Below are 27,358 nucleotides of genomic sequence, written 5' to 3'. Positions count from 1 at the left end.
CAAAACCAAGAGGCTGTGCTCAGCCCTGGGCCACTCCCTGACCCAACTCTACCCTGTCAGGAGTAGCTGTGACGACACTGAGCAGAACCGAGGGGTCCTCACTGCAGAGAAAGGGTGGCCCACGGAAACCTGCCCTGCTCCTTGCTCCAGCCTGGGAGACCTCAGGTAGGAGCCACTGGGTGTGGACTCTAGGCACTCTGGTGTCGGGGAGGGCAGGCTCAAGGAGATGTCAGGTGAGGGCTGGCTGAGAACCTGCCCAGATGGGAAGGCAGATTGGAGGGTACCCCCTACCCCAGAACAGATGGCCTCTACCCTGCTGTGGTACCGGAGAGGCCTTGGGCAGAGGCGACCGGTAGTGGTAGGTTGTGCTCCCATCATGGGGCTTGGGTCCCTCACAGAGAAGCAAGGCTGCAACCTGAGGATGCCAAGTCTGCTCAGCTGTGGAGGATGTGAGGCAGGCTTGGTCAGGTGTAAAGATGAATCGTATGATGGGCCCTCCTAGCCTAGATATGGGTGGCCCCCCTCTCCCGCCTCTGAAACCTGCGCAGCCCCTGCTAGCAGCCTTGGGAGACCCTGGGCAAGTGGAGTCCGATGTGGCGCCCCTTCTCTTCTTCCTCTGGGGGACGTCAGCAGAGTGATAGGGCCTAGATGCTGGCAGGGGAAAGTGCTGGGACTCTGAAGGAGCACTGAGGGAACCATCCACCTCACGACAGTAGGGACATCACATAGCTTGGCCCCACCACTGCTGCCCATACTGCAGGGCCCACAACTGTGTCTGTAGTCTGCATCCTGAGGAATCCTTTCAGTTTCCCTCCTCAAGAGTTCTAAGATCTGGGAGGTGACAGCCATACTCTGAGGCCTGGGTTCTCAGGTCAGCATATGAGAGAAGGCCTGAACAGCTGCAGCAGTCAAAACGAGGTGCACACCCTGAATGTCTCCCAAGGTCCTGCCCACCCCAAAACAGAATCCACAGTGCCTGACCCCACCTGGCCTACTCTCAGCCCTGGAATCCTTGGGCTCTACCCTGAGGAACTATCTTGCTTCTTTCGTTCTTAGGCTGACAAGAACAGCAGCCCGTGACACCTGGGAGCTCCCCTAAAGAGGAGACCTGTAAGCTTCCTTTGTCAGAGCTATCCTGGGTGGGGGAATTTTCTCAGCTGAGGCCACTGACCATCTCTCTTCTCCCCCAGGGTCCCATTGTCCTGCTGGCTACATCCAATACCAGCCATCATGTCTCTGGGTCAGAAGAGTGAGTGCTGCAAGCTTGAGGAAGACCTTCAGGCCCCAAAAGAGGCACAGGGCCTAGAATGTGTGCAGGCTCCCATGGCTCAGAAGGAAGAGGCCACCTCCTGCCCCAAGTCCACCATCTCCTCTTCCCTTACCCCATTGATCCCTGGAACTACAGAGGAGGTGCCTGCCACTGGGGCACTGAGTGCTGTCCAGAGTTCTCAGGGAGCCTGCTTCTCACCCACTGCCACCTCAGCCACTCCACTGAGTCAAACTGATGAGAATTCCAGAAGCCAATTGGAGGAGGAGCCCAGCATCTCCCAGACTCCACCAGATCCTGAGTCCTCGCTCAGTGGTGAGCTAAACAACAAGGTGGCTGAACTGATGCAGTTCCTGTGTGTCAAATATGTAACAAAGGAACCCATCACAAAAGCAGAAATGCTGAGGAGTGTCATCAGAGAACACAAGGAAAACTTCCCTGAGATCTTCAGCAAAGTCTGTGAGTGCATGGAGGTTGTCTTTGGCATTGAAGTGAAAGAAGTGGACCCCACGGGACACTCCTATGAGCTTGTCAAAACGCTCAACCTCACCTATGATGGGATGCTGAGTAATGATGGGGGAATGCCCAAGACTGGCTTCCTGATACTTATCCTGGGTATGATCTTCATGGAGGGCAACTGTGCCCCTGAGGAGAAAATCTGGAAAGCATTGAATACGATGGGGGTGTATGCTGGGCAGGAGGATTTCATCTATGGGGAGCCTAGGAAACTCATCACCAAAGATTTGGTGGAGGAACAATATCTACAGTATCGGCAGGTGCCTCACAGTGATCCTCCACGCTATGAATTCCTTTGGGGTCCAAGGGCCTATGCTGAAACCAGCAAGATGAAAGTCCTGGAGTTTTTTGCCAAGATCAGTGGGACTGACCCCACTTCCTTCTTATTCTGGTATGAGGAAGCTTTGAGAGATGAGAGAGCCCAGGCCAGAACTGCCCCCGGGGATGATACTACTGGCCATGGCCAGTGAAAATTCCAGTGTCATGTCCAGCAACCTCTTCTGCCCTGAGTGAAGTCCAAAGCAGTTTCTTCAGTCTCCATCTGAAGACAACAGTCAGTGTTCCATGTAATGGAGGGCTAGGGTGGAACAGTCTATTAGCATTTTCATGTTTCTATTGTATATGGGTGATTTGGACATATAACTTTTTTTTTTTGTTATTTGTTTTTCTCCCCCAAATATTGTTTAATAAAGTTTAATTAGCTCCAGAATCTAAGCTTATGAGTGACAATGATCACACAGTTATAGCTGTTTATCACATATAAGAGTTTTACAATTTTGCAAACACACTGAGAAACCCCCCAACTTTCCTTGTGATCTGAAACAAGGCATTAGAATAGGATTTGCTTGGAAATGTGAAAGTACCCAGCAGAAAAGTTAAGGATGAAGGGACTTCCTAAGTGGCTCAGTGGTAAAGAATCTGCTTGCAATGCAGAACCACAGAAGATGGTGGATTCAATCCCTGGGTCAGGAAGATCTCTGGAGAAGGAAATGACAACCCACTCCAGTATTCTTGCCTGGACAATTCCATGGACAGAGGAGCCTGGTGTTCTATAGTCTGTGGGGTTGCAAAGAGTCAGACACAACTGAAGCAGTTAGCATGCATGCATGCAGGAATACAAGAAAAGTATAAAGGATGGCTAAATAGGTTCACTTATCTCTTCTAGTTTGTAGTTTTTATTAAATGATACATACCTGGATATGCTTGGCTTATTCAAGAACATGAGAGAAAGTAAATCTTAAATCTTTCTCACTGATTCATTTCTTTGCCAAACATGAATTGATGGAAAGCCCTGTGTTAGAGATGGTCATCCTAGCCTAAGCAGGACACATCCCTCCCAGAGATTGGCAGGGTCTAGAAGCAGCAATCAGATAAGAGATGGTGAGGCATCCTCTAGGAGCCATTAGGGTAAAATAACAGGTGAGAAGGTGGGGTTCCAGGGAAGAGCAGGTAAGTATAAATACCCTGAGCCAAGATGGCTTAAGGCTTTAGGAAACCACAGTCGCTTATGTAGGGGTTCATTTTCAGTTATTCTGGGTGGTGGCAGGGGCCTAACTCTCAAAAGCTGTGTCTCACAATTGATAGAGGGTTTCCCTGGTGGATCAGATGGTAAAGAATCCACCTGCAATGCGGGAGACCTGGGTTACATCTCTGGGTCAGGAAGATCCTCTGGAGGAGAGTATGGCAACCCACTCCTGTTTTCTGGCCTGAAGAATCTCCATGGTCAGAGGAGCCTGGTGGGCTATACAGTCCATGGGGTCACAAAGAGTCAGTCATAACTGAGTGACTAAGCACAAGCACAATTGAGAGAAAAGTCTGGAATGGAGGTGTTCTTAGCAGTTCCTTTTGGATCCTGGATAAATCAGAGGGCAATCCCTACCCAAGCAAGTATGGAAAGTGTCCTGAATTTTTGTAAAACCCCAGTGTACGAACTAGGCGTTCTATACAAATCGTCAGCAAGTATTTCCTGACAAATAGGATAATACTCTCTGGAAGTGATGCCAAGAAGTTGCTAGGCTGGCATTCTTTTCCCTGGCCTGAGAGACCCAGAGACTTCTACATTAAGATGACATTGTAATTAGGTTATCTTGAGTGCACTGTGGCCAAATCTAAACAAGAACTAGATTTTCGATCAGGGGAAAATGAGAATACCATTTTTGGATGGGAGAACAGCTGGGATGGAAAAAAAAGACTTAGTCTTTGACTTGAATTCTAAGACTTTTGAGTGGAATTCATCTCTGGAAGACTAACCCACACCTGATTTAATTACATATTATCCAAGGGGAATTTTATGGAATTTTGTTTACAAAGCAGCATATTTGACTTATTAAGTCTCTGATGTCTTACAGCACTACATATTCTGAGAGGTGTTCAGTTCAGTCGCTCAGTTGTGTCCGACTCTTTGCGACCCCATGGACTGCAGCATGCCAGGCCTCCCTGTCCATCACCAACTCCCAGAGCTTACTCAAATTCATGTCCATTGAATCAGTGATAAATCCACTCATCTCATCCTCTGTCATCCCCTTGTCTTCCTACCCTCAATCTTTCCCAGCATCACAGACTTTTTAAAAGAGTCAGTTCTTCACATCAGGTGGCCAAAGTATTGGAGTTTCAGCTTCAGCATCAGTCCTTCCAATGAATATTCAGGACTGATGTCCTTTAGGATGGACAGGTTGGATCTCCTTGCTGTCCAAGGGACTCTCGAGAGTCTTCTCCAACACCACAGTTCAAAAGCATCAATTCTTCGGTGCTCAGCTTTTGTTATAGTCCAACTGTCACATCCATATGTGACTACTGGAAAAACCATAGCTTTGACTAGATGGACCTTTGTTGGCAAAATAATGTCTCTGCTTTTTAATATGCCATCTAAGTTGGCCATAACTTTTCTTCAAATGAGCAAGCGTCTTTTAATTTCATAGCTCTAGTCACCATCTGCAGTTATTTTGGAGGCCCCCAAAAATAAAGTCTGTCACTGTTTCCACTGTTTCTCCATCTATTTGCCATAAAGTGATGGGACCACATGCCATGAACTTAGTTTTTCAGTGTTGAGTTTTAAGCCAGCTTTTCACTCTCCTCTTTCACATTCATCAAGAGAATTTTTGGTTCTTCACTTTCTGCCATAAGGGTGGTATCATCTGTATATCTGAAGTTACTGATATTTCTCCCAGCAATCTTGATTCCAGCTTGTGCTTCATCCAGTCCAGCATTTCTCATGATGTACTCTGCATATAAGTTAAATAAGTATTGTGACAATATACAACCTTGATGTACTCCTTTCCAGATTTGGAACCAGTATATTGTTCCATGTCCAGTTCTAACTGTTGCTTCCTGACCTGCATAAAGATTTCTCAAGAGGCAGATCAGGTGGTCTGGTACTCCCATCTCTTTAAGAATTGTCCACAGTTTGTTGTGATCTACACAGTCAAAGACTTTGGCATAGTCAATAAAGTAAAAGTACATTTTTTTTCTGGAACTCTCTTGCTTTTTCTATGATCCAAGAGATGTTGGCAATTTGATCTCTGGTTCTTCTGCCTTTTATGTATCCAACTTGAATATCTGGAAGTTCACGATTCACATACTGTTGAAGCCTGGCTTGGAGAATTTTGAGCATTACTTTACTAGCACGTGAGATGAGTGTAATTGTGTGGTAGTTTGAGCATTCTTTGGAATTGTCTTTCTTTGGGATTGGAATGAAAACTGACCTTTTTAGGTCCTACGGCCACTGGTGAGTTTTCCAAATTTGTTGGCATGTTGAGTGGAGCACTTTCACAGCATCATCTTTTAAGATTTGAAATCATTTAATTGGAATTTTGCCAGTGCCAGCCAGCAAAGTCGATCAGGTCCCTAGAACGTGCATGGCGGGGCTAAGAAAGAAACTAAAGCAAGAGACTACAACAAAGATGGGGTTGAGAGGTTCAGACACGTCTCCACGAAGGGATGCAGTCTGACACCAACTTTATTCAGCATCTTATATTTATACAGAAGAGCATGAGAAAGACAAGACAGTTGACATTTTTTCTTGGTTGGCCTATACATCTTACAAACAGTCACAAGAAATCTTGAGAGCATGGGAATGGCTCCCTGTTATTATTTCTTACACCAAATAACATTTCCCTGTGCGTGAGAAGTTTGCACAGAACTCCAGGTGTCTGCAGTAAATAAGCGCCTAATCTCTGGGGTGGCGGGACAGAGAGCTATGTTTGCAAGCAAACCCTCAAGGACTGAGGCAGCTCCCAGAGCTGTGTCCTTCGGACAAAGGACCCAGTTCTCATGGGCAGCTCCCCACAGAATTTCATCACCTCCACTAGCTTTGTTCATAGTGATGTTTCCTAAGGCCCACTTGACTTTACATTCCAGGATGTCTAGCTCTAGGTGAGTGATTACACCATCGTGATTATCTTGGTCGTGAGGATCTTTTTTGTATAGTTGTTTTGCATATTCTTGACACCTCTTCTTAATATCCTCTGCTTATCATATGTCCATACCATTTCTGTCCTTTATTGTGCCCATCTTTGCATGAAATTCCCCATTGGTATCTCTAATTTTCCTGAAAAGATATCTAGTCTTTCCCATTCTAATGTTTTCTTTATTTCTTTGCACTGATCGCTGAGGAAGACTTTCTTATCTCTCCTTGCTATTCTTTGGAACTCTGCATTCAAATGGGTATATCTTTCCTTTTTTTCTCCTTTGCCTTTCACTTTTCTTTTCACAGCTATTTGTAAGACCTCCTCAGACAGTCATTTTGCCTTTCTGCATTTATTTTTCTTGGGAATTGTCTTGATGCCTGCCTCCTGTATGATGTCACAAACCTTTGTCCATAGTTCTTCAGGCACTCTGTCTATCAGATCTAATCCCTTGAATCTATTTCTCATGTCCACTGTAAAATCATAAGGGATTTGATTTAGGTCATACCTGAATGGTCTAGTTTTTTCCCCCTACTTTCTTCAATTTAAGTCTGAATTTGGCTATAAGGAGTTCAGGATCTGAGCCACAGTCAGCTCCTGGTCTTGTTTTTGCTGACTGTATAGAGCTTCTCTCCCCATCCTTGACTGCAAAGAAAATAATCAGTCTGATTTTTGCATTGACCATCTGGTCATGTCCATGTGTAGAGTCTTCTCTTGTGCTGTTGGAAGAGGGTGTTTTATATGACCAGTGCATTCTCTTGGCAAAACTCTGTTAGCCTTTGCCCTGCTTCATTCTGTACTCCAAGGCCAAATTTGCCTCTTACCCCAAGTGTTTCTTGACTTTCTACTTTTGCATTCCTGTCCTGTATAATGAAAAGGAGATTGTTTTGAGGTGTTAGTTCTAGAAGGTCTTTTAGGTCTTCATAGAACCATTCAACTTCAACTTCTTCAGCATTACTGGTCGGGGCGTAGACTTGGATTACTGTGATATTGAATGGTTTGTCTTGGAAACGAACAGAGATCATTCTGTCATTTTTGAGATTGCATCCCAGTACTGCATTTCAGACTCTTTTGTTGACCATGATGGTTACTCCATTTCTTCTAAGGGATTCTTGCCCACAGTGGTAGATATAATGGTCATCTGAGTTAAATTCACCCATTCCAGTCCATTTTAGTTCACTGATTCCTAAAATATCAACATTCACTCTTGCCATCTCCTGTTTGACCACTTCCAATTTGCCTCAATTCATGGATCAGGTTCCATGGATTCCAGGTTCCTATGCAATATTGCTCTTTACAGCATCAGACTTTACTTCCATCACCAGTCATATCCACAACTGGGTGTTGTTTTTGCTTTGTCTTCATCTCTTCATTCTTTTTGGAGTTAGTTCTTCACTGTTCTCCAGTAGCATATTGGACACCTACCAACCTGGGGAGTTCATCTTTCAGTGTCCTATCTTTTTGCCTTTTCATACTGTTCATGGGTTTCTCAAGGCAAGAATACTTAAGTGGTTGGCCATTCCCATCTCCATTGGACCATGTTTTGTCAGAGCTCTCTCCACCACGACCTGTCCATTTTGGATGGCCCTACACAGCATGGCTCATAGTTTCATCGAGTTAGACATGGCTGTCATCCATGTGATCAGACTTGTTAGTTTTCTGTGATTGTGGTTTTCAGTCTGTCTGTCCTCTGATGGAGAAGGATGAGAGGCTTATGGAAGCTTCCTGATGGGAAAGGCTGACTGAGGGAGAAACTGGGTCTTGTTCTGATTGCCGGGACCATGCTTCCTAAATCTTTAATCCAACTTTTTGTTGATGGGTGGGGTTGTGTTCCCTCCCTGTTATTTACCTGAGGACAAACTATAGTGGAGGTAATGAAGATAATAGCGATCTCCTTCCAAAGGTCCCCTGCATGCACTGCTGCACTCAGTGCACCTGACCCTGCAGCAGGCCACCACCAACCCACACCTCTGCCAGAGACTCCTGGACACTCTTAGGCAAGTCGGGGTCAGTCTCTGACTGCTGCTTGACTGCAACCCTCTTTAGAGAGTTCAGTTCAATGGGTTGTGTACCAGGTCTGATGTGGGGAGAACAGACCCTGCTCCTTTCTCCTGGGTGCTGGTATGCACTGAGAGGTCCTGGATAAAAGCAAATTTCCACAGGAGAGGATGGAAGGTTCTAGGGTCAAAATAATAAATTAGAAACAACTGCTATTTGTCAGGAGCTTGGCTGAGCTGGAGTGAGAGCTAAGGTGTTAGAGTAACTGACTTAAAGCAACAAGCCAAACACAGTAGAGTTAAGCCTTTGATCACTTTCTGTGATAATTAATATAAGCAAGTTTGTAAAACAAGAAAAAGTCCCAAACCCTCCTGTTTCATTGTCCTCTAGTGAACGCAACACCAGTTAAGGGTCAGATAGATCAGCACAGATGTGGGTGGGGGTCAACTCCCTCTTGAGGGAGCTAGAACAAATGACTGTGGCAGTTTTATGGATCCTAGAATGAGAGGAAGGCAAGGAGGAAAGGCGAGGAGTGGGGAAAACAGGTGAGAAAAGTGTCTTCAAACCTCTTCCCTTCTGCCCTCATTGGAAGGCCTCAGCAGAGGTCCCAAAGTAGACCTCTCCCCAAGGCCTCAGATAAAGACATGAGAGTGAAAGCATAGAGTTAAGAATGCAAAAAGGAGACTAGAATGGCCTGCCAGTGGGGCCTGTGGCCTTGACTGCAACCCTCTTTAGAGAGTTCAGTTCAACGGGTTGTGTACCAGGTCTGGTGTGGGGAGGACAGCTTTTCTCCTTGAGGCCTGCCAGATAAACAAAGTCTTTACAGTGGCCCATGGTCAGGCCTAGGAAATTACACATTAGGATTTTTAACCAGAAGCCTGACTCCTCACCATTAGAGACCTGATATACCAGGGACTACCCCAGGAGCCTGACACACTTTCCATTCTGACAGTCCTACAAGACAGGGCTCAGCAAGCTCAAGAACCTAAGACTCACAGCACTGGACAATGTCTCCAGGCTCACATGGCTAGTAAATGACAGGGCTGGGACCAGACTTCTAGTCTAAATTCACCTTGAGCCCATGTTGTTCCCACGCCTCCCAGCCTGAAGTCGACCTTCCATCTCTTAATTCCTTTCTCATCTTGGTTCTCCACCGTGTCTCTCAGGCCTTGAAAAGACGGTCTCTCCACCAAGATATCAAAAAGAGTCCTAAAGAAGAAAAAATGACAACACACATCAAACATGATTTGGGTGCTGTCTTTGGGCTTCATGAACCTAGTGTTTTCCTCTCCAACCCCCAGGCTTTCTTGAGAGCAGACTGGATTTCTGTCCACCCTCAGCACTTTTCTGATCTGCAGCACCCTTCCCCCATTCTTACTCAGCGTGCCCTCCTGTCAGACTCTGCCACCTGGTCGACTTTATCAGCTCTTTATTCTCTCTTCCTCTAAAGGAAAAGCCTAGATTCACCTGCCCTTCCTATGACATAAAGATAAAAAGCACTCTTCCTCCTTGTACAAGTTCCCTTGCTGTCCTATCCTTTACCCTGGAACCTCTCTGATAGCAATAGTTCCTTCAATTTCAAAGTTTATTTTTCTGTTTTTAACAATTATTATTTTTAAATCTGTTTTTTTTATGTTATTAAATTATATTTTATTTATTTATTTGGCCACACAGCATAGGAGATCTTAGTTTCCCAACCAGGGATCGAACCCCCACCCCCTGCCTTGGAAGAACAGAGTCTTAATCATTGGACCACCAGGGAAGTCCTTCAAAGTTCACTTTGAACTCTGATGTTTAGATGCCTAGCAGTTCCCTGTTAGCCTCTTGAACACACACACAAAGTGTTTTTGAAAAGTGCTGGTGAGTAGAGTCTTGGCACATCATCTACTGGTTTTGGGCTATACATTAGAGAGTTTTTTTTTTTTTTTTTTTAAACTACTCAGATATTTGCAGTAAGATTCTAAAGGGATATCTTTTTTAAATTGGCCAGTGAACATATCCACAGATGAATGAGCTTACCTAGGCATTTCAAAATGAAAGCATCTCATAAATGGTATATGAGGGAAGGCCATGGAAATGACTGTGAAATAAATATCTGCTTAGGCTGAATTCCTAAACCCTGGAATCCTCCTGGGAGGTAAAAATTGGTTCCCTGGTGGACGTGCTCATGCTGATTATAAAACAGCAAAACATATCCTTCCACTGCCTCTCTTCTGTCTATCTTTCCACACAGGAGAATTTTTTGGTGTACCTAATGTAATGCGCTGCAGATGGTGATTGCAATCATGAAATTAAAATACACTTACTCCTTGGAAGGAAAGTTATGACCAACCTAGATAGCATATTCAAAAGCAGAGACATTACTTTGCCAACAAAGGCACATGTAGTCAAGGCTATGGTTTTTCCAGTGGTCATGTATGGATGTGAAAGTTGGACTGTGAAGAAAGCTGAGCGCTGAAGAATTGCTGCTTTTGAACTGTGTTGTTGGAGAAGACTCTTGAGAGTCCCTTGGACTGCAAGGAGATCCAACCAGTCCATTCTAAAGGAGATCAGTCCTGGGTGTTCTTTGGAAGGACTGATGCTGAAGCTGAAACTCCAGTACTTTGGCCACCTCATGCGAAGAGTTGACTCATTGGAAAAGACCCTGATGCTGGGAGGGATTGGGGGCAGGAGGAGAAGTGGACGACAGAGGATGAGATGGCTGGATGGCATCACCGACTCGATGGATATGAGTTTGTGTGAACTCTGGGAGTTGGTGATGGACAGGGAGGCCTGACGTGGTGCAATTCATGGGGTCACAAAGAGTCAGACACAACTTAGCAACTGAACTGAACTGAACGGAATGGAATACTTGCTCTCAGGATTAAATTAACATACATGTAAAGGCTTAGAATAGTACCTGAGAAATGATAAGCACTATATAAGAATATGTTATCATTAGCATAAAAAACCAGAGAAGGCAATGGCACCCTACTCCAGTACTCTTGCCTGGAAAATCCCATGGGCGGAGGAGCCTGGTGGGCTGCAGTCCATGGGGTCGCTAAGAGTCGGACACGACTGAGCGACTTCATTTTCATTTTTCACTTTTATGCATTGGAGAAGGAAATGGCAACCCACTCCAGTGTTCTTTCCTGGAGAATCCCAGGGACAGGGGAGCCTGGTGGGCTGCCATCTATGGGGTCGCACCGAGTTGGACACAACTGAAGCAACTTAGCAACAGCAGCAGCAACAGCATAAAACAGAGACAATAAAAACAGTGATTACACTGTTGGATTGTGGGAGACAAATAAAATGATAAATATAAAGCTATCAAATGATGTATATAAAATGTATCAGTAATCAAGGAAAACCTTGTATAATAGATGTTTGGATTTTCTAACTTTCCTTAGCTTGCGTGATGCCCCAACACACTCTCTCAAAAACACAAATAACGAGTCTATCAACAAACAATGCTGATTATTTCCAGATAATCTACGACTTTCCAACAGACTGTGACCTCATTAATGTACATCTCTTTTAAGCTGGCTGTTTTATTTCTTATGCTTGTTCATTCTAGGCCCTTGAAAGAAAAGTAGCCATAAAATTATGAATTAAATTTCCTTAATAGTTATAGGACTCTTCAGATTATCTGTTTCATACTGAATGAGTTCTGGAAGTGGATGTTTTCTTAAAAATTGGTTTATTTCACCTAAATGTTGAAATTTATATGTAGACTCATTCATTGTCATAATTTAGAGCTAATATGAAAGGATATTCATGAGAAACATGAAGAATTTTAAAAAAAAATAGCAAGGGAATTAAAATATACAATATAAAGCACTTTAAATCAAGAGTGTGGCATTGGCACATTCTTGGAATTAACAGGAATTAACAGAGACCTTAGTGAAAATGAGTTTCAAGCTCAGGAAGAGTCCTGAATATGCATGGGCAACATATAAGAAAAGTGCTTTGGTTTTAACCTCAGCTGTTCTATTTTTTTAAAGGTGTAACCATGAACAAAGATTTTTGTGATCAGGTCCTCATTTATAAAAGGAAATTGAAAACAGCACCTGTGTGTGAGGTTTGTTTGGACTCTTCTATAAGAAATAAAAGAAAATCTAAAGTTTCATTTCATTTTGCTTCCCTCAGACAACCAAAAGTATGGAGGTAGGCAAACAAGAGTTGGCATAAATGCTCAAAGAGGTCATCAAAAATCATTCTTACACCTTCCTGTTCATAACTACTTTAGTTAGTAGTTTAGTTACTAGTGGCCTTAAGAATACCATTGTATTTCAAGGCATTATATCTTCTTCTAGGGTGAAGAATAAAGATCAAAAGAAGTTGTGCCTGCATTAGAGAAACAAAATTTCCTCCCACATCCTCATTTTACATCTGAATTTTCTTTGGATTGATGCATATGGCTATCTTCAGCTTCAAGGGAACAAAGCAAAGTTGTCTTCTTTCATTACTGATTTAAATTCTAAACTGTTTCATGTTGAGAAAAAATAATTTCAAATAATGAATGCAAATTGTGTCTAGTAGCTGATAACATTATTGCCTATGTAAGATACATGGTCAAATACAAAGTAAAGCATGTTTTTGTAATAGGAATGAAAAAATGGAGTTTGAAATGAATAATACAATATAACTGACACTAACACAAAGATAAAAATAAGTAATTAGGTATGAATTTAACAAAATAGACACCAGATAATTTTGCTGAATTCTACAAAACACAGAATGATGTAATTAGAGAAAGCGTAAGTAAATGGAGAGATATACAATTGTCATAGATTGGAAGATGATATTGTTAAAATGCTAGCTCTGTCTGATTTGATCTAAATAGGTACAACTTAAACCATCAAAACTGTAGCAAACTTTCAGCAGATATTGACAACTTGATTCTAAAATTTATGTTTAATGGCACAGGAACTAGAATATCCAAAACACTTTTAGAAAAGAACAATGTTTGAAGATTCAAGCTATTCAATCTCAAGACTTACAATAAAGCTACAGTGTACATTATAGTGTTGGCACTAGGATTCACACTTTTATCAAAGTAACAAATGACAATCCCAGTGTCAAGGGACACACACATTCAATTGATGTTTAACAAAAGTGCAAAGGCAACTTAATAGATAATCTTTTCAACAAAGTTGGTGGAACAATAGAACATTTATAAGTATAAAAATGAACATTACCACATGCTGTGCAAAATACACGAAAAGCAACTAGAATTTGGTGGGACCTCAGGTTAGCCAAAGAGCCTTTAGATAAAATACCAAAAGCAAAATCATCAAATAATACATTGATAAATTGGACTTTATGAAAATTAAAAATTTTGCTCTGCAAAAAATACTGATAATGGGATAAAAAGACAAGCTGCAGATTGAGAAGAAAATTTGCAAATGGCATTTAATTATGTGATTACATCGGAGAAGGCAATGGCACCCCACTCCAGTACTCTTGCCTGGAAAATCCCATGGATAGAAGAGCCTGGTGGGCTGCAGTCCATGGGGTCGCTGAGAGTTGGACATGACTGAGTGACTTCACTTTCACTTTTCACTTTCATGCATTGGAGAAGGAAATGGCAACCCACTCCATTATTCTTGCTTGGAGAATCCCAAGGATGGCAGAGCCTGTTGGTCTGCCATCTGTGGGGTCGCACAGAGTCGGACACGACTAAAGTGACTTAGCAGCAGCAGCATGTGATTACATATTACCTAAGTAATAGAGAGTTCAGTTAAAATACGACAACGACATGTGATGATCATTTCATAATGTATTTAAATGCAAAATCACTATATTGTACACTGGAAACTAGCATAATAGTGTACATCAACACTTCAATTTAAAATTTTGGATGGTGGAGTAATCTTAAGAAAACAAAATAACAACAAAACCCATAAATGGGTCAAAAATCTGAAAGGCATTTTACCAAAGAAGATATATGGATTGAAAATGAGCATTGGAAAAGTTATTCAGCATTGTTATTCATTATGGAAATGAAAGTTAAAACCATAATAAGGTATCACTATATGTTTACTGGAGAAGGAAGTGGGAACCCACTCCAATATTCTTGCCTAGAAAATCCCATGGACAGAGTCTGAGCCTGGTGGCCTACAGTCCATGGGGTTGTAAAGAGTCAGACACTGCTTAGTAACTGAGTGCGCACACACACACATACACACACACGTTGATTAAAATACAAAAAAAAAAAAAAAAAAGAAATACTTTTAAGGATGTGGAGTATCTGTAATTCTTAACACACAGTTGGTGGGTAATGTAAAATTTAGCTTTTTCTTACAAAGTAAAACAAACACTTACCATACGAGCCAGCACCCCACTCCTAGGCATTTACACAAAGAATTGACAACTTATGTTCACACAAAAACCTGTACATGAATGTTTATAGCAGCTTCATTCATAATTGCCACAATCTGAAAACAAACCAAATGTCTCTCAACAAGTTAATGTATGACTAAACTATAGTATATTCATAACATACAAAACTATTCCGAGATAAAAGGGAAGGAACCATTGATCTATGCAACAACATGGATGGTTTTCAAATGTATTTTTCTAATTGAAATAAGCCATACAAAACAGCTGCATAGGGTATTTTTCCATTTAGATGGCATTCTGAAAAAGGCAAATGTGTAGGGATGCAAAACAGCACCAAGGACTTTCAGGGACTGGGTAAAGGAGGTAGGCTACAATGGGTTAGCACAGGCTAATTTTTTTTTTTTTTTTTGTGGCATGGGACCTGTTCTTTATAATACTATCAGAGTGGATACACAAATCTGTGCATTTGTCAAAACACTTAGAACCATACACTACAAAAATTGAACTTTAGTGAAAAAATTTTAAAAATCAAAGCCAAGACGTCGTAGGAACTCAAGATGGAATGCAGGGCTTCTCTGGTGGTCCAGTGGGTAAGACTCTGAGCTCCCAATGCAGGGGACTTGGGTTAAATCCCTGGTTGGGGAACTAGCTCCCACATGCCACAACTAAGAGTTTGCATGACACAGTGAAGATTGAAGATCCCATGTGCCACAACTGAGACCCAGTGCAACAATATAAATAAATAATACATAAATATTTTTTTTAAAAGATGGAATGAAAACTGTAATAAACAAATCTAACTGTATTAACCATACTGAAGGAGGCAGGGAAGAAAGGAGTTGACTTAAGAAGCCTTGGAAAACAATACTTTGGCTAGATATCATAAAGTTAAAGAGAAAACATTTGCACTCAAACCTTGTACTCTCACATCTGAAATTGCTGTACATTATACTAGATTTTAAAAAATAAGTGGGGCTTCCCTGGTGGCTCAGTGGTAAAGAATCTGCCTGCCAATGCAGGAGACACAGGTTTGATCCCTGATCCAGGAGGATCCCACATGCCGCAGAGCAACTAAGCCTGTGTGCCACAACTACTGAGTCCATGCACCCTAGAGCCCATGCTCAGCAACAAGAGAAGCCACTGCAATGAGAAACCCAAGCACCACAACCAGAGAGTAGCCTCTGCTCACCTCAACTAGAGAAAAACCCAGGAAGCAGCAAAGACCCAGCACAGCCAAAAATAAATACATAAAAATAAGTAATGAGAGCCAAGTTTCTCATTGTCAAAGAAGGAATTGCTATAATGATTTGTGTGGTGGTGGATTAGAGTTGGAAATATTATTAAGAAACTCATGTTTATTTCAGTATGTATACAGCTACATAAATACATAGATAAATATATATTTTGTACACTTGAATCAGTTTACATACATTTAATTCACAGCTCTGTCTGCCTATGGGACCCAGAAACAATGACACACCAGCAGCAATATATGTACCTAGTTCCCAGGTTTTGGTCTTTAAACGCCATTCCCTAATTTAAAAAGCCAGGGTTTCTTGAGTGATGGTTAATTCCAGGGCTTGGTGGTACACCTAGACAACATCTTGTGATGCCAGAAAGCACAGATAAACAAAAAAGGAGAGGGGAGTGGATGAGGGGTAACGTCAAAAGGACAAAGGTGCCAATTCAGAAGAGATCCAAATGACCAAAGGTGGAACAGTGTGAAAAATAAAATAATGGTAGTTTTGGATTAAAACCCAAAGAATAAAGTTAATATTCATGAGGTATGCTGATATAAATGACTGAATCACAAACGAATGGTGGTGAAAAGACAACTCTTGCTTGCAAAGCAATTCCAATTAATAAATGTAGAAGGAATGCAAGGTATAGATACTCACCATTAGAACAACAGTGATAATTGTGTTAGGTGCAATCCAGTATGAAAAGTAACATTAGTTGGCAAAAGTTTTAAGAGAAACAAGATATCTGCATAGACTCAAAGTATTTCCCTCTTCCAAATTCATTACTTTGGTAGTTTTAATTCTGTTGGAAGAGTAGGAATGAATTAAATTTGAGAGGAAGAAGAGAATATCCTAGGAAGAACTTGTTAGAATGGCTTCTTCAAAAGCAGTAACTCATTTTCACTGTTACTTTCAGGCCAAACACATATGTAAGTTCTCAGTAAATTTTAAATATACTAACGATGGGAGTGAGAAAAAGAGGAAATGAAGCATATCACAAAAATAAAAGTATCAGATCAGATCAGATCAGTAGCTCGGTATATCTGACTCTTTGTGATCCCATGAATCGCAGCACGCCAGGCCTCCCTGTCCATCACCAACTCCCAGAGTTCACTCAGACTCACGTCCATCGAGTCAGTGATACCATACAGCCATCTCATCCTCTGTCATCCCCTTCTCCTCCTGCCCCCAATCCCTCCCAGCATCAGAGTCTTTTCCAGTGAGTCAACTCTTCACATGAGGTGGCCAAAGTACTGGAGTTTCAGCTTTAGCATCATTGCTTCCGAAGAAATTCCAGGGCTGATCTCCTTCAGAATGGACTGGTTGGATCTCCTTATGATTTAAGAAAAAATTTATAAATTTATAAACAGATACTTCTTAGCCATGTAAGTAATAGGTACCACAAACATGCTTTATTTTTTTAATTTTTATTTACAGATTTTTAAAAATATAAATTTATTTATTTTAATTGGAGTCTAATTACTTTACAATATTGCATTGGTTTTGCCATACATCGACATGAATCCATTACAGGCGCACACGTGTTCCCCATCCTGAAACCCCCTCCCACCTCCCTCCCCATACCATCCCTCTGGGTCATCCCAGTGCACCAGCCCCGAGCATCCTGTATCATGTATCGAACCTGGACTGGTGATTCGTTTCACATATGATAATATACATGTTTCAATGCCATTCTCCCAAACCATCCCACCCTTGCCCTCTCCCACAGAGCCCAAAAGACTGTTCTAGATATCTGAGTATCTTTGCTGTCTCGCATATAGGATTATCGTTATCATCTTTCTAAATTCCGTATATATGAGTTAGTATACTGTATTGGTGTTTTTCTTTCTGGCTTACTTTACTCTATATAATAGGCTCCAGTTTCATCCACCTCATTAGAACTGATTCAAATGTATTCTTTTTAATGGCTGAGTAATACTCCATTGTGTATATGTACCACAGCTTTCTTATCCATTCGTCTGCTGATGGACATCTAGGTTGCTTCCATGTCCTGGCTATTATAAACAGTGCTGTGATGAACATTGGAGTACACTTGTTTCTTTCAATTCTGGTTTCCTCGGTGTGTATGCCCAGCAGTGAGATTGCTGGGTCGTATGGCAGTTCTATTTCCAGTTTTTTAAGGAATCTCCACACTGTTCTCCATTGTGGCTGTACTAGTTTGCATTCCCACCAACAGTGTAAGAGAATTCCATTTTCTCCACACCCTCTCTAGCATTTATTGCTTGTAGACTTTTGGATAGAAGCCATTCTGACTGGCGTGAAATGGTACGTCATTTTGGTTTTTATTTGCATTTCTCTGATAATGAGTGATGTTTAGCATCTTTTCTTCTGTTTGTTAGCCATCTGTATGTATTCTTTGGAGAAATGTCTGTTTAGGTCTTTGGCCCATTTTTTGATTGGGTCTTTTACTTTTCTGGAATTGAGCTGCAGGAGTTGCTTGTATATTTTTGAGATTAATTCTTTGTCAGTTGCTTCATTTGCTATTATTTTCTCCCATTCTGAAGGCTGTGCAGAAACAATTCCATTCACCATTGCAACAAAAAAATAAAATAAAATACTTAGGAATATATCTACCTAAAGAAACAAAAGATCTATATATAGAAAACTATACAACACTGGTGAAAGGAATCAAAGAGGACACTAATAGATGGAGAAATATACCCTGTTCATGGATTGGAAGAATCAATATAGTGAAAATGAGTATACTACCCAAAGAAATCTCGAGCTAGAAAAAATAATTTCACAATTTGTATGGAAATACAAAATACCTTGAATAGCCAAAGCAATCTTGAGAAAGAAGAATGGAACTAGAGGAATCAACCTGCCTGACTTCAGGCTCTACTACAATGCCACAGTCATCAAGACAGTATAGTACTGGCACAAAGACAGAAATGTAGATCAATGGAACAAAATAAAAAGCCCAGAGATAAATCCACACACCTATGGACACCTTATCTTTGACAAAGGAGGCAAGAATATACAATGGAGAAAAGACAATCTCTTTAACAAGTGGTGCTGGGAAAACTGGTCAACCACTTGTAAAAGAATAAAACTAGAACACTTTCTAACACCATACACAAAAATAAACTCAAAATGGATTAAAGACCTAAACATAAGACCAGAAACTATAAAACTCCTAGAGGAGAACATAGGCAAAACACTCTCTGACATAAATCACAGCAGGATCCTCTATGGCCCACCTCCCAGAATATTAGAAATAAAATCAAAAATAAACAAATGGGACCTAATTAAAATTAAAATCTTCTGCACAACAAAGGAAACTATAAGCAAGCATGCTTTAAAATATAGGAAAAGCTTTGATCCCATTTATAACATTCTACAAATAGCAGATTTAGATAAATTTCAATTAGTCCATTAAATTATACATATGGCCATTCATTCACTTTATTTTAGATCTATTTAAAATTTCTTACTGGTCCTTTAGCACAAATCATTGTTACAAGTGAGAAAATGAAAATGCATATTTATAGCCTTCATGCTATACATATTTTTAGCATATTTTGGTACATCAGATTTATGTCTTAAAGTGAACATTTGCTCCTCTTGATTAGAGATGTGACAAATCTCATATTTATATTCAACATATGCATGAATTCAGCCATTTGTAAGGTAGCAGAAATCATTGGACATTGTCTTTGGAACATACATGAATATTAAATAGTCTTATAGAAGCTCACTGAGGATAAAGAAGCTATCCCATAACTCTGAGTATGTCAGTCTTACCACTGAGAATAGTATTCCAAAGCCAGTAATAAAATTATATTTCTATATAAATTAATAATTAATAGTATAGTCATACAATTGCTGAGAAAATAAATTCCAAAATAATGTTATTAACAATAGTGAATTCAGAGTAGTTTTCAACTTGCTCCTTACATGGCTACTTGTGCTTTAATCAGATCTTTGTTAATACTTACAGATGCAAAAGTTTAATTTGGCCTTCACTGATATTTAAAGATATAAGCATTTTATATACAATCACTTTTATAATTAACCTATCCATATACATGGATTTATCACCAAGGAAATATAGCAGAGGAAAATGATTTCGTGATGTCTTGTCTTTGGGAATAAGACACAAGAATTAATTCTAGATGCTGACAAAAAGTATGAGTTAAATATGTATGTCATTTTTAAGTGGTACTTTATCAAACAATGTAAGATGCATAAATTCTAAACCATTAGAAGAAAAACAAAACAAAGTCCATTAATTCAGCAAGAATTTGTTAAGACACGAAAACATGAACATTATAAGTATGTAACATAAGATAGCAGCATTAATGTATGACTCAGGGACCTCATTCTGGGGCTCTGTGACAACCTAAAGGAATGAGAAGGGGTGGGAAGTGAAAGTGAGGTTCAAGAGGGAGGAGACATATGTACACCTATGGCAGATTCATGTTGATATATGGCAGAACACAACACAATATTGTAAAGCAATTATGCTTTAATTAAAAATAAATAAATTGTTTAAATAAGCATTAAAACCAAAGATTCCAGAAGTTATAATGAATGTGAATGCATTAAATTCCCCTATTAAATTCAGAGATTTCAAAATAGAAGAAAAAGCAAAACATATGAAAATAAAACATCCGTAAGCTGTTTACAAAGAACACTCTTAAAGCTTAATGATAGTTTAATAATAAAGAATGGAAAAAGATTTATCAATGAAATGCTAAAAGAATCAAAGCAAAGGGCTATTATACATCCTCAACAAAATAGGATTCAAGGTTAAAAAACACAGAAAGGATAAGCAATTATATCTTTCAAAATAAATGGTATAACACATCAGGATGCAATCACAGACATTAACTTCTATGCATCTAATTACAGAATTTTCTTAAATTTTTACTATGGTAAAAACATTTAATGTGAAATCTACCCTCTTAACGGATTTTTAAGGATAAAATACAGTATTGTTATCTAGAGGCATGGGGTTATACATCAGATCTCTAGAATTCATTTTTCTTGCATTTATAAAATTATATACATATTGACTGGAAACTCCCTATTTCACCCTCTCTTCTAATACCTGGCAACAATCATTCTATTCTTTGCTTCTTATGTGATTTAGGACTAATTTCAGGTATGAGGACAGAAGACATTTGAAAGTCATTTTCCCATGGTTATAGATGTTTAACTCTCCCTAGCTACTGTCCTTTGTGCTCTGGCATTCAGTGGTCATTTGTGTGATAAAAAGTCATATCAAAAAGCTCTTTGAAAAGCACTGATATTATTTTCCCTACTAAAAATAAAGAACCTAGACAGAGACAGAGTTCATGAATATTATTCCAGTGGCAATAATACAGAAAGTAAAAAAAAAAAAAAATGCCATTTCATTCACCTGACAGCTGTCTTTGTTTCATGACTAGTGAAATAAAATAATAGCCACATTTAATGAGACATATATTTTCTTGGGCTTCATGAAATACTATGATCTTATGAGAATTATTCCTTCTATATTCCCACAGAAAATTGCTTGTATTGCTTAGTGTGTTCTTTGATTCTGCTCTATTTTTCCTAGTTGTTTACATACTTGTATCATCTGCTTTATTGCAAACTCAAAGAAAAGAAAGAAACTTTTTAATTCACCCTTGATGCACACCAAGAACCCTCAACTCAGTGGCTGGCATATTATACTCAAAAAGATGGTTGAACCAATTGATCCTGACCCAGGGATCAAATCTGCGTCTCTTGCATTGGCAGGCAGTTTCTTTACCAGTAGCATCACCTGGGAAGCCCACCAGTGAACTAGGGCCATGTTATTAGCTCAGTGCCTGTGTTCATCACCCATCTACAGCTTCTGGTTTGCAAACAACCAATAGGTATGAGCTAATATTAAATAGGCCACATTTTCTTCCCAAGTAGACTTAAGGTGTGTAAAGTCTACTTAGTGTAAAGCTCAGAGATCTATTGGAGTCTTAGGGAATCAGTTATTTTAGACTTAGGGCCCGTTGATACAATAAAGTTGTATTTTTTCCCAAAATAACTCAAGGTACTTATAATGTTCACATTTATTAGCCAATCATAAAAATCTCTACATTCTGGTCTCAGGGTAGCATTTTCATCTATCATATTGTTTAGTTAAAATGGTAAATGACTACCTGCCAGTTGCTCCCAGAGTTAAAGCAAAACAAATAAAACCAAACAAAGACATGCTCTTTACCATCCATTTAAAATAAGGCCACAGATCAACTGTTAATAGGTATGTTAACTTTTTGTGGTGTGTTCCCAATAGCTCATGTGAGTTGAGCTTTTATGGTATGCTTTTGGTGTATAAATAATCTTTCCCTTAATGAAAGTAACACAAAATTTCTCCTAAAAGTTTTACAATTATAGGTTATATGTTTATGTCTTGACTCATTTTGACTCAATTTTTATATGGGGCTGTGGTTCATTTTTTGCATGGGGATAGACACTCATGGACAGGGAGTCCTGTTGTGCTGCAGTCCATGGGGTCGCAAAGAGTTGGACTGAACTGAACTGAAGACACTCATTATGACATGACTTCCTGAAAATAATTTTATTCCTTCTATTGCCTTGGAACATTTGTAGAAAATCAGTTAACCATATGTGTAGGGTTTTTTCCTGGGTTTTCTATTATGTTCCACCAGTCTACACATTTATACCACTATCACACTGTATTTTTCTGAATCTTGAAATCAAGTGGTGTATGTATTCCAACTTTGTTCTACTTTAGCAAACTTGTTTTGGTTATTCTAGGCCCTTTAGATTTCCATATGAACTTTAAAACAAGGGTGTCAATTTGTGGCCCCACAAAAACACATGACAGACCTCCCCAAACAAAACTGTCATTTCTGAGTTTAATTGTTTTGTTGTTGTTGTTGTTGTTGTTGTTGTTATGACTTGTAATTTTTGACTAGATATGGTTTTTACCATGAATTTTACTGTGAAGTGAAGTGAAAGTTGTTCAGTCCTGTCTGACTGTGACCCCATGGAGTGGGTAGCCATTCCCTTCTCCAGGGGATCTTCCCAACCCAGGGATCAAACCCAGATCTCCCACATTGCAGGCAGATTCTTTACTAGCTGAGACACCAGGGAAGCCTAAGAATACTGGAGTGGGTAGCCTATCCCTTCTCCAGCAGATCTTCCTGACCCAGGAATTGAACCAGGGTCCCCTGCATTTCAGGTGGATTCTTTACCAGCTGAGCTACCAGGGAAGCTCAAAGCCAGATGGGGATATATAAATATAATTAGGACTGATTCGTGTTGCTGTACAGCAGAAACTAACATGATATTGTAAAGAAATTTTCCTCCAATTAAAAAAAAAGAGAGAAAAAAATTTTGTTTTGCTTTTTCCCAAGTTGTCTTTGAGCAAGAGCAATTTAAATGAGTCTCACTAACCATCATAGGCAGTAAGTAAGTGGTTTATCTAAAAGTATACAAGTAGAAAATGTAGCTGCTGCTGCTAAGTCGCTTCAGTCGTGTCCGACTCTGTGCAACCCCATAGATGGCAGCCCACCAGGCTCCGCCATCCCTGGGATTCTCCAGGCAAGAACACTGGAGTGGGTTGCCATTTCCTTCTCCAGTGCCTGAAAGTGAAAAGTGAAAGTCAAGTCGCTCGGTGGTGTCGTGTCCGACTCTTCCCGACCCCATGGACTGCAGCCCACCAGGCTCCTCCGCCCATGGGATTTTCCAGGCAAGAGTACTGGAGTGGGGTGCCATTGCCTTCTCCGACTTGGATGTCTGCTGCTGCTGCTAAGTCACTTCAGTCATGTCCGACTCTGTGCGACCCCATAGAGTGCAGCCCACCAGACTCCCACATCCCTGGGATTCTCCAGGCAAGAACACTGGAGTGGGTTGCCATTTCCTTCTCCAATGCATGAAAGTGAAAAGTGAAAGTGAAGTTGCTCAGTCGTGTCCGACTCCCAGCAACCCCATGGACTGCAGCCTACCAGGCTCCTCTGTCCGTGGGATTTTCCAGGCAAGAGTACTGGAGTGGGGTGCCATTGCCTTCTCCACACTTGGATGTCTACTAATATGCGAATCTGACCTTCTTTTCTTCTCCCTCAAACCTGCTCCTTCAACAGTCATTCTCACCTTAATTAATGGCAACTCTGTGCATATGATGCTCAAGGACAAACATTTTGACATAATCTTTCATCCTCTTTTTCTCTCATTCCCTGCCTCCCATGTTGACAGAGGTCTTGTTGGCTCTATTTTTTTGTTTATATCTGATTATTTCTAATAACTACCCACACTCATATCACCCTGGTTCAATACCCCATTATCTCTAGCCTGGACTTCTTCTGTAGCCTATATTGCTATAATAACCTCTTTTAAAAAGTCTCCATGCTTCTCCCTTGCCCAACAGTGATACAAGCACAAATGGCTTGTAAGAGGTTTGACATACACACTACCATGTGTAAAATAGATAGCTAGTGGGAAGCTCTTGTATAGCACAGGGACCTCAGCTTGGTGCTCTGTGATGACCTAAAAGGGTGGGATGGGGAAATGGAAGGCTCAAGAGCGAGGGGATATATGTATACATTGAGCTGATTCACTTCATTGTACAGCACAAACTAATGCAATATTGTAAAGCGGTTCTATTCCAATAAAAATTTTTTAAAAATAGAGATTAATTTTGAATGACAGAATTAGGAAACCTCCCAAGCAGGATGTAGCATCCCAGGTCCAACATTTCTTAATTATGACTTAGAGCAAGTTACCTAATATCTCAAGGCTTCAGTTTCTACACCTTTAAAACATGGATAATAGTAGGGCCTACTTTGTAATGTCATTCTGAATATTATAGAACTTTATATATGTAAAGTAGTTAGAAGAGTGTCTGAAAATCGAAGTTGTTATATCCCTATTAGATATTATTTTGAGGAGAACAATGAAATACCAGTAAAGTTTCCACACATAGATTATGTATAGGGATGGTTTTCTTTTGCAATAAGGACCTTTTGAAAAATTTAAATGGATACACAATAGAACCATGCTACATCTCATCTATACAATTTACAATTAGTGAGAATTTTAATGGAGGCTATATTTACATTTATCTTTTGTGAACAATTAAAAATATTTCTTACAGTATTAAATTACATACTTTAAGGATTACATAGGAGTTATTCTGCTCAATTCATTCAGTTCACTGGAGAGTTCTAATCATATTTCTACTACTCTAATGAGGATTATGTACAATAAGTGTTGATGCATAAGCTTTATAAAAGGAAAACAAATTTTCTCTAATGTTAATTTTATTGAATTTTGGAAAAGCATAAAACTGTTTAAATTTAAAACAGCTGTTGGGCATTATTTTACTATGTGTATTGAGAAGAACTTGAGTAAATGTGTTTGTGACATCTTATTTATTTTCTTCTTACCATTCACTACCATCCAAAATAATTTTCAATGCATTTACTTAGGGTTTACTCTATTTTCTGTTCCCTTCTCTCAAAAGAATGCAATCTCCTTGTATATACAGTGTACACAATCTTCTTGCTCTTCATTTTATGCTCAGCATCTATAATAGTGCCTGGAACTTACAAAAATTTAATAAATACCTGTTGGAAGACTGTATGAATGGATGCATAGATACGTGGGAGAAATTCTGAAATTTAATTTAATTTAATTCTGAAATACAGATAACGCAGATTGAGAGCCCTGGTAACAATGAACTTAATGAAATTCATCAAAAGCAATGGCCCAATGATTCTAAATGCAATATTAATATAAAGTCCACACTTTTTTTTCTGGGATATGTGACTCATGGAGACTCATAAGACTTAATGTTTCTTTTATTTGTGTCTAGGGTAAGATTGTTCCCACAAAATAGCAAATCTGTGGACCATATCAATATTTAAAATAGCATTTCAGAATATTTCATATATCAAATTTTCTAATAGCTAATGTTATAATTTGTATTAGCTTTTATATAGTTTCTGAAGTTATTAATAATATTTACAAAAGCTTTGATTATTTTTTTGAAACAAGTTAATGCTGGGAAAGATTGAATGCAAAAGGCAACGGGGCCAGCAGAGGATGAGATAGATAGCATCACCAATTCAATGGATATGAATTTGAGCAAATTCTGGGAGATAATGAAGGAGAGAGGAGCCTGGTGTGCTGCAGTCCATGGGGTTGCAAAGAGTTGGACACAATTAGCCACTGAGCAACAACAATTAGACACTCAACTCTTTCATTCAGTGTTACCTTTTACATATACCAATACACATATACATTCTCAAGCAATGATAATAAAAAGGGTTTGCTTGTAGATGAGCTTGTACTCCAAGACATAATGAGCAATTATCATATTTTATTTGAGATTGATAATAGAAAAACACATTGAAAAATGGCTAAGAAGTAAAATTGAAACCAAACAAGACATGAGAGATATAATGTTTCACTGAGGTTCCAGAATATATTAAAGATGATATAAGTGAATAAATCCTGAGAAAAAGTAATATTACTTAGAGAGGGCTTTTTAAAAGAAATATTTAGCTCTATGTAGAAAAAGTATATCTTACAGTATACATCAGATGAATCATGTGATTCAGTGTCATTACTATTTTCTCAAATATTGGCCCACTTACTGCTGCCATAAATCTATTCCTACTTTTATCTTTGGTGAAAAGTTTTAATAAGAGGAAACTGTAATATAAATTTGTTTTCAGTGAAGGAGGTCAGACAAATAGGAAACAAAGTGTGAAACAACAAACATTAATTTACAAAAGCCTTTAATTGAATTAATCAAGAGATAACAAGTAGATTTTTTTTCCTTTTTCAAAGTTTAATTAGTATATCCCATTCTATTTGTTTTTTTTTTCTCTAATTTTATTTTATTTTTAAACTTTACATAATTGTATTAGTTTTGCCAAATATCAAAATGAATCCGCCACAGGTATACATGTGCTCCCCATCCCGAACCCTCCTCCCTCCTCCCTCCCCATACCATCCCTCTGGGCCGTCCCAGTGCACCAGCCCCAAGCATCCAGCATCATGCATCGAATATATATAAATAATGCATGTTTCTAGTAATAATTATCCAAAAATATTATATTTAAATACCTAACATGTTTATGAATACTGAATATCTTGTTATATGTCATTGTTATTCATTGTTGATCAAAATGCCATAAATTTACATACATTATGTTCTCACTTTACAAAATTATGTACAGAACAACAACAACAAAAAAAACATCTAAAATCTACTCTAGAATTAATTCTTAACATTCTCTGTCAATATACTTAAACATACCAGTACAAGAGGTTAAAGACAAGCATTTAGCCAAATAATTTTTGTTTAATGTATAAGGATGCCATCCAAAAATAAAATCCAGTTTTTAGTTTTCTAATAAATTTAAAGGATTTGAGTGAATTGATATGCAATGGTGCCATATAGATATGGATAGACTGAAATTTTAGAGAGTAATATAAAATTTGAAATGCTATAGATTAAAATAAAACTTATTTCAACAGGTAAGTAATAGAAAGCATGGACATTACACTAACAAAAAGTCATAGGGATTTTATAACACTTGTATCTTCCCACCATTACTAAAAAGACTGAGCCAAATATGGAGTATACAGGA

At 39.4% G+C, this 27,358-nt stretch overlaps 1 protein-coding gene across 1 annotated transcript; it reads left to right on the top strand.

Moving 5' to 3' along the window:
- Positions 1-1,150: 1,150 nt before the first annotated feature.
- On the top strand, positions 1,151-2,403 carry LOC133243544 (melanoma-associated antigen 10-like). Its single transcript, XM_061410524.1, has one exon. It carries the CDS (start codon positions 1,231-1,233, stop codon positions 2,251-2,253), a length of 1,023 nt encoding a protein of 340 aa, XP_061266508.1. The 5' UTR covers positions 1,151-1,230; the 3' UTR covers positions 2,254-2,403.
- Positions 2,404-27,358: the final 24,955 nt, after the last annotated feature.

Source organism: Bos javanicus, chromosome X (genome assembly GCF_032452875.1).
Source record: "Bos javanicus breed banteng chromosome X, ARS-OSU_banteng_1.0, whole genome shotgun sequence".
Taxonomy (NCBI): Eukaryota; Metazoa; Chordata; class Mammalia; order Artiodactyla; family Bovidae; genus Bos; species Bos javanicus.
Note: the sequence above shows the minus strand (reverse complement) of the source record. Positions and strands in the feature narration are given on the sequence as shown.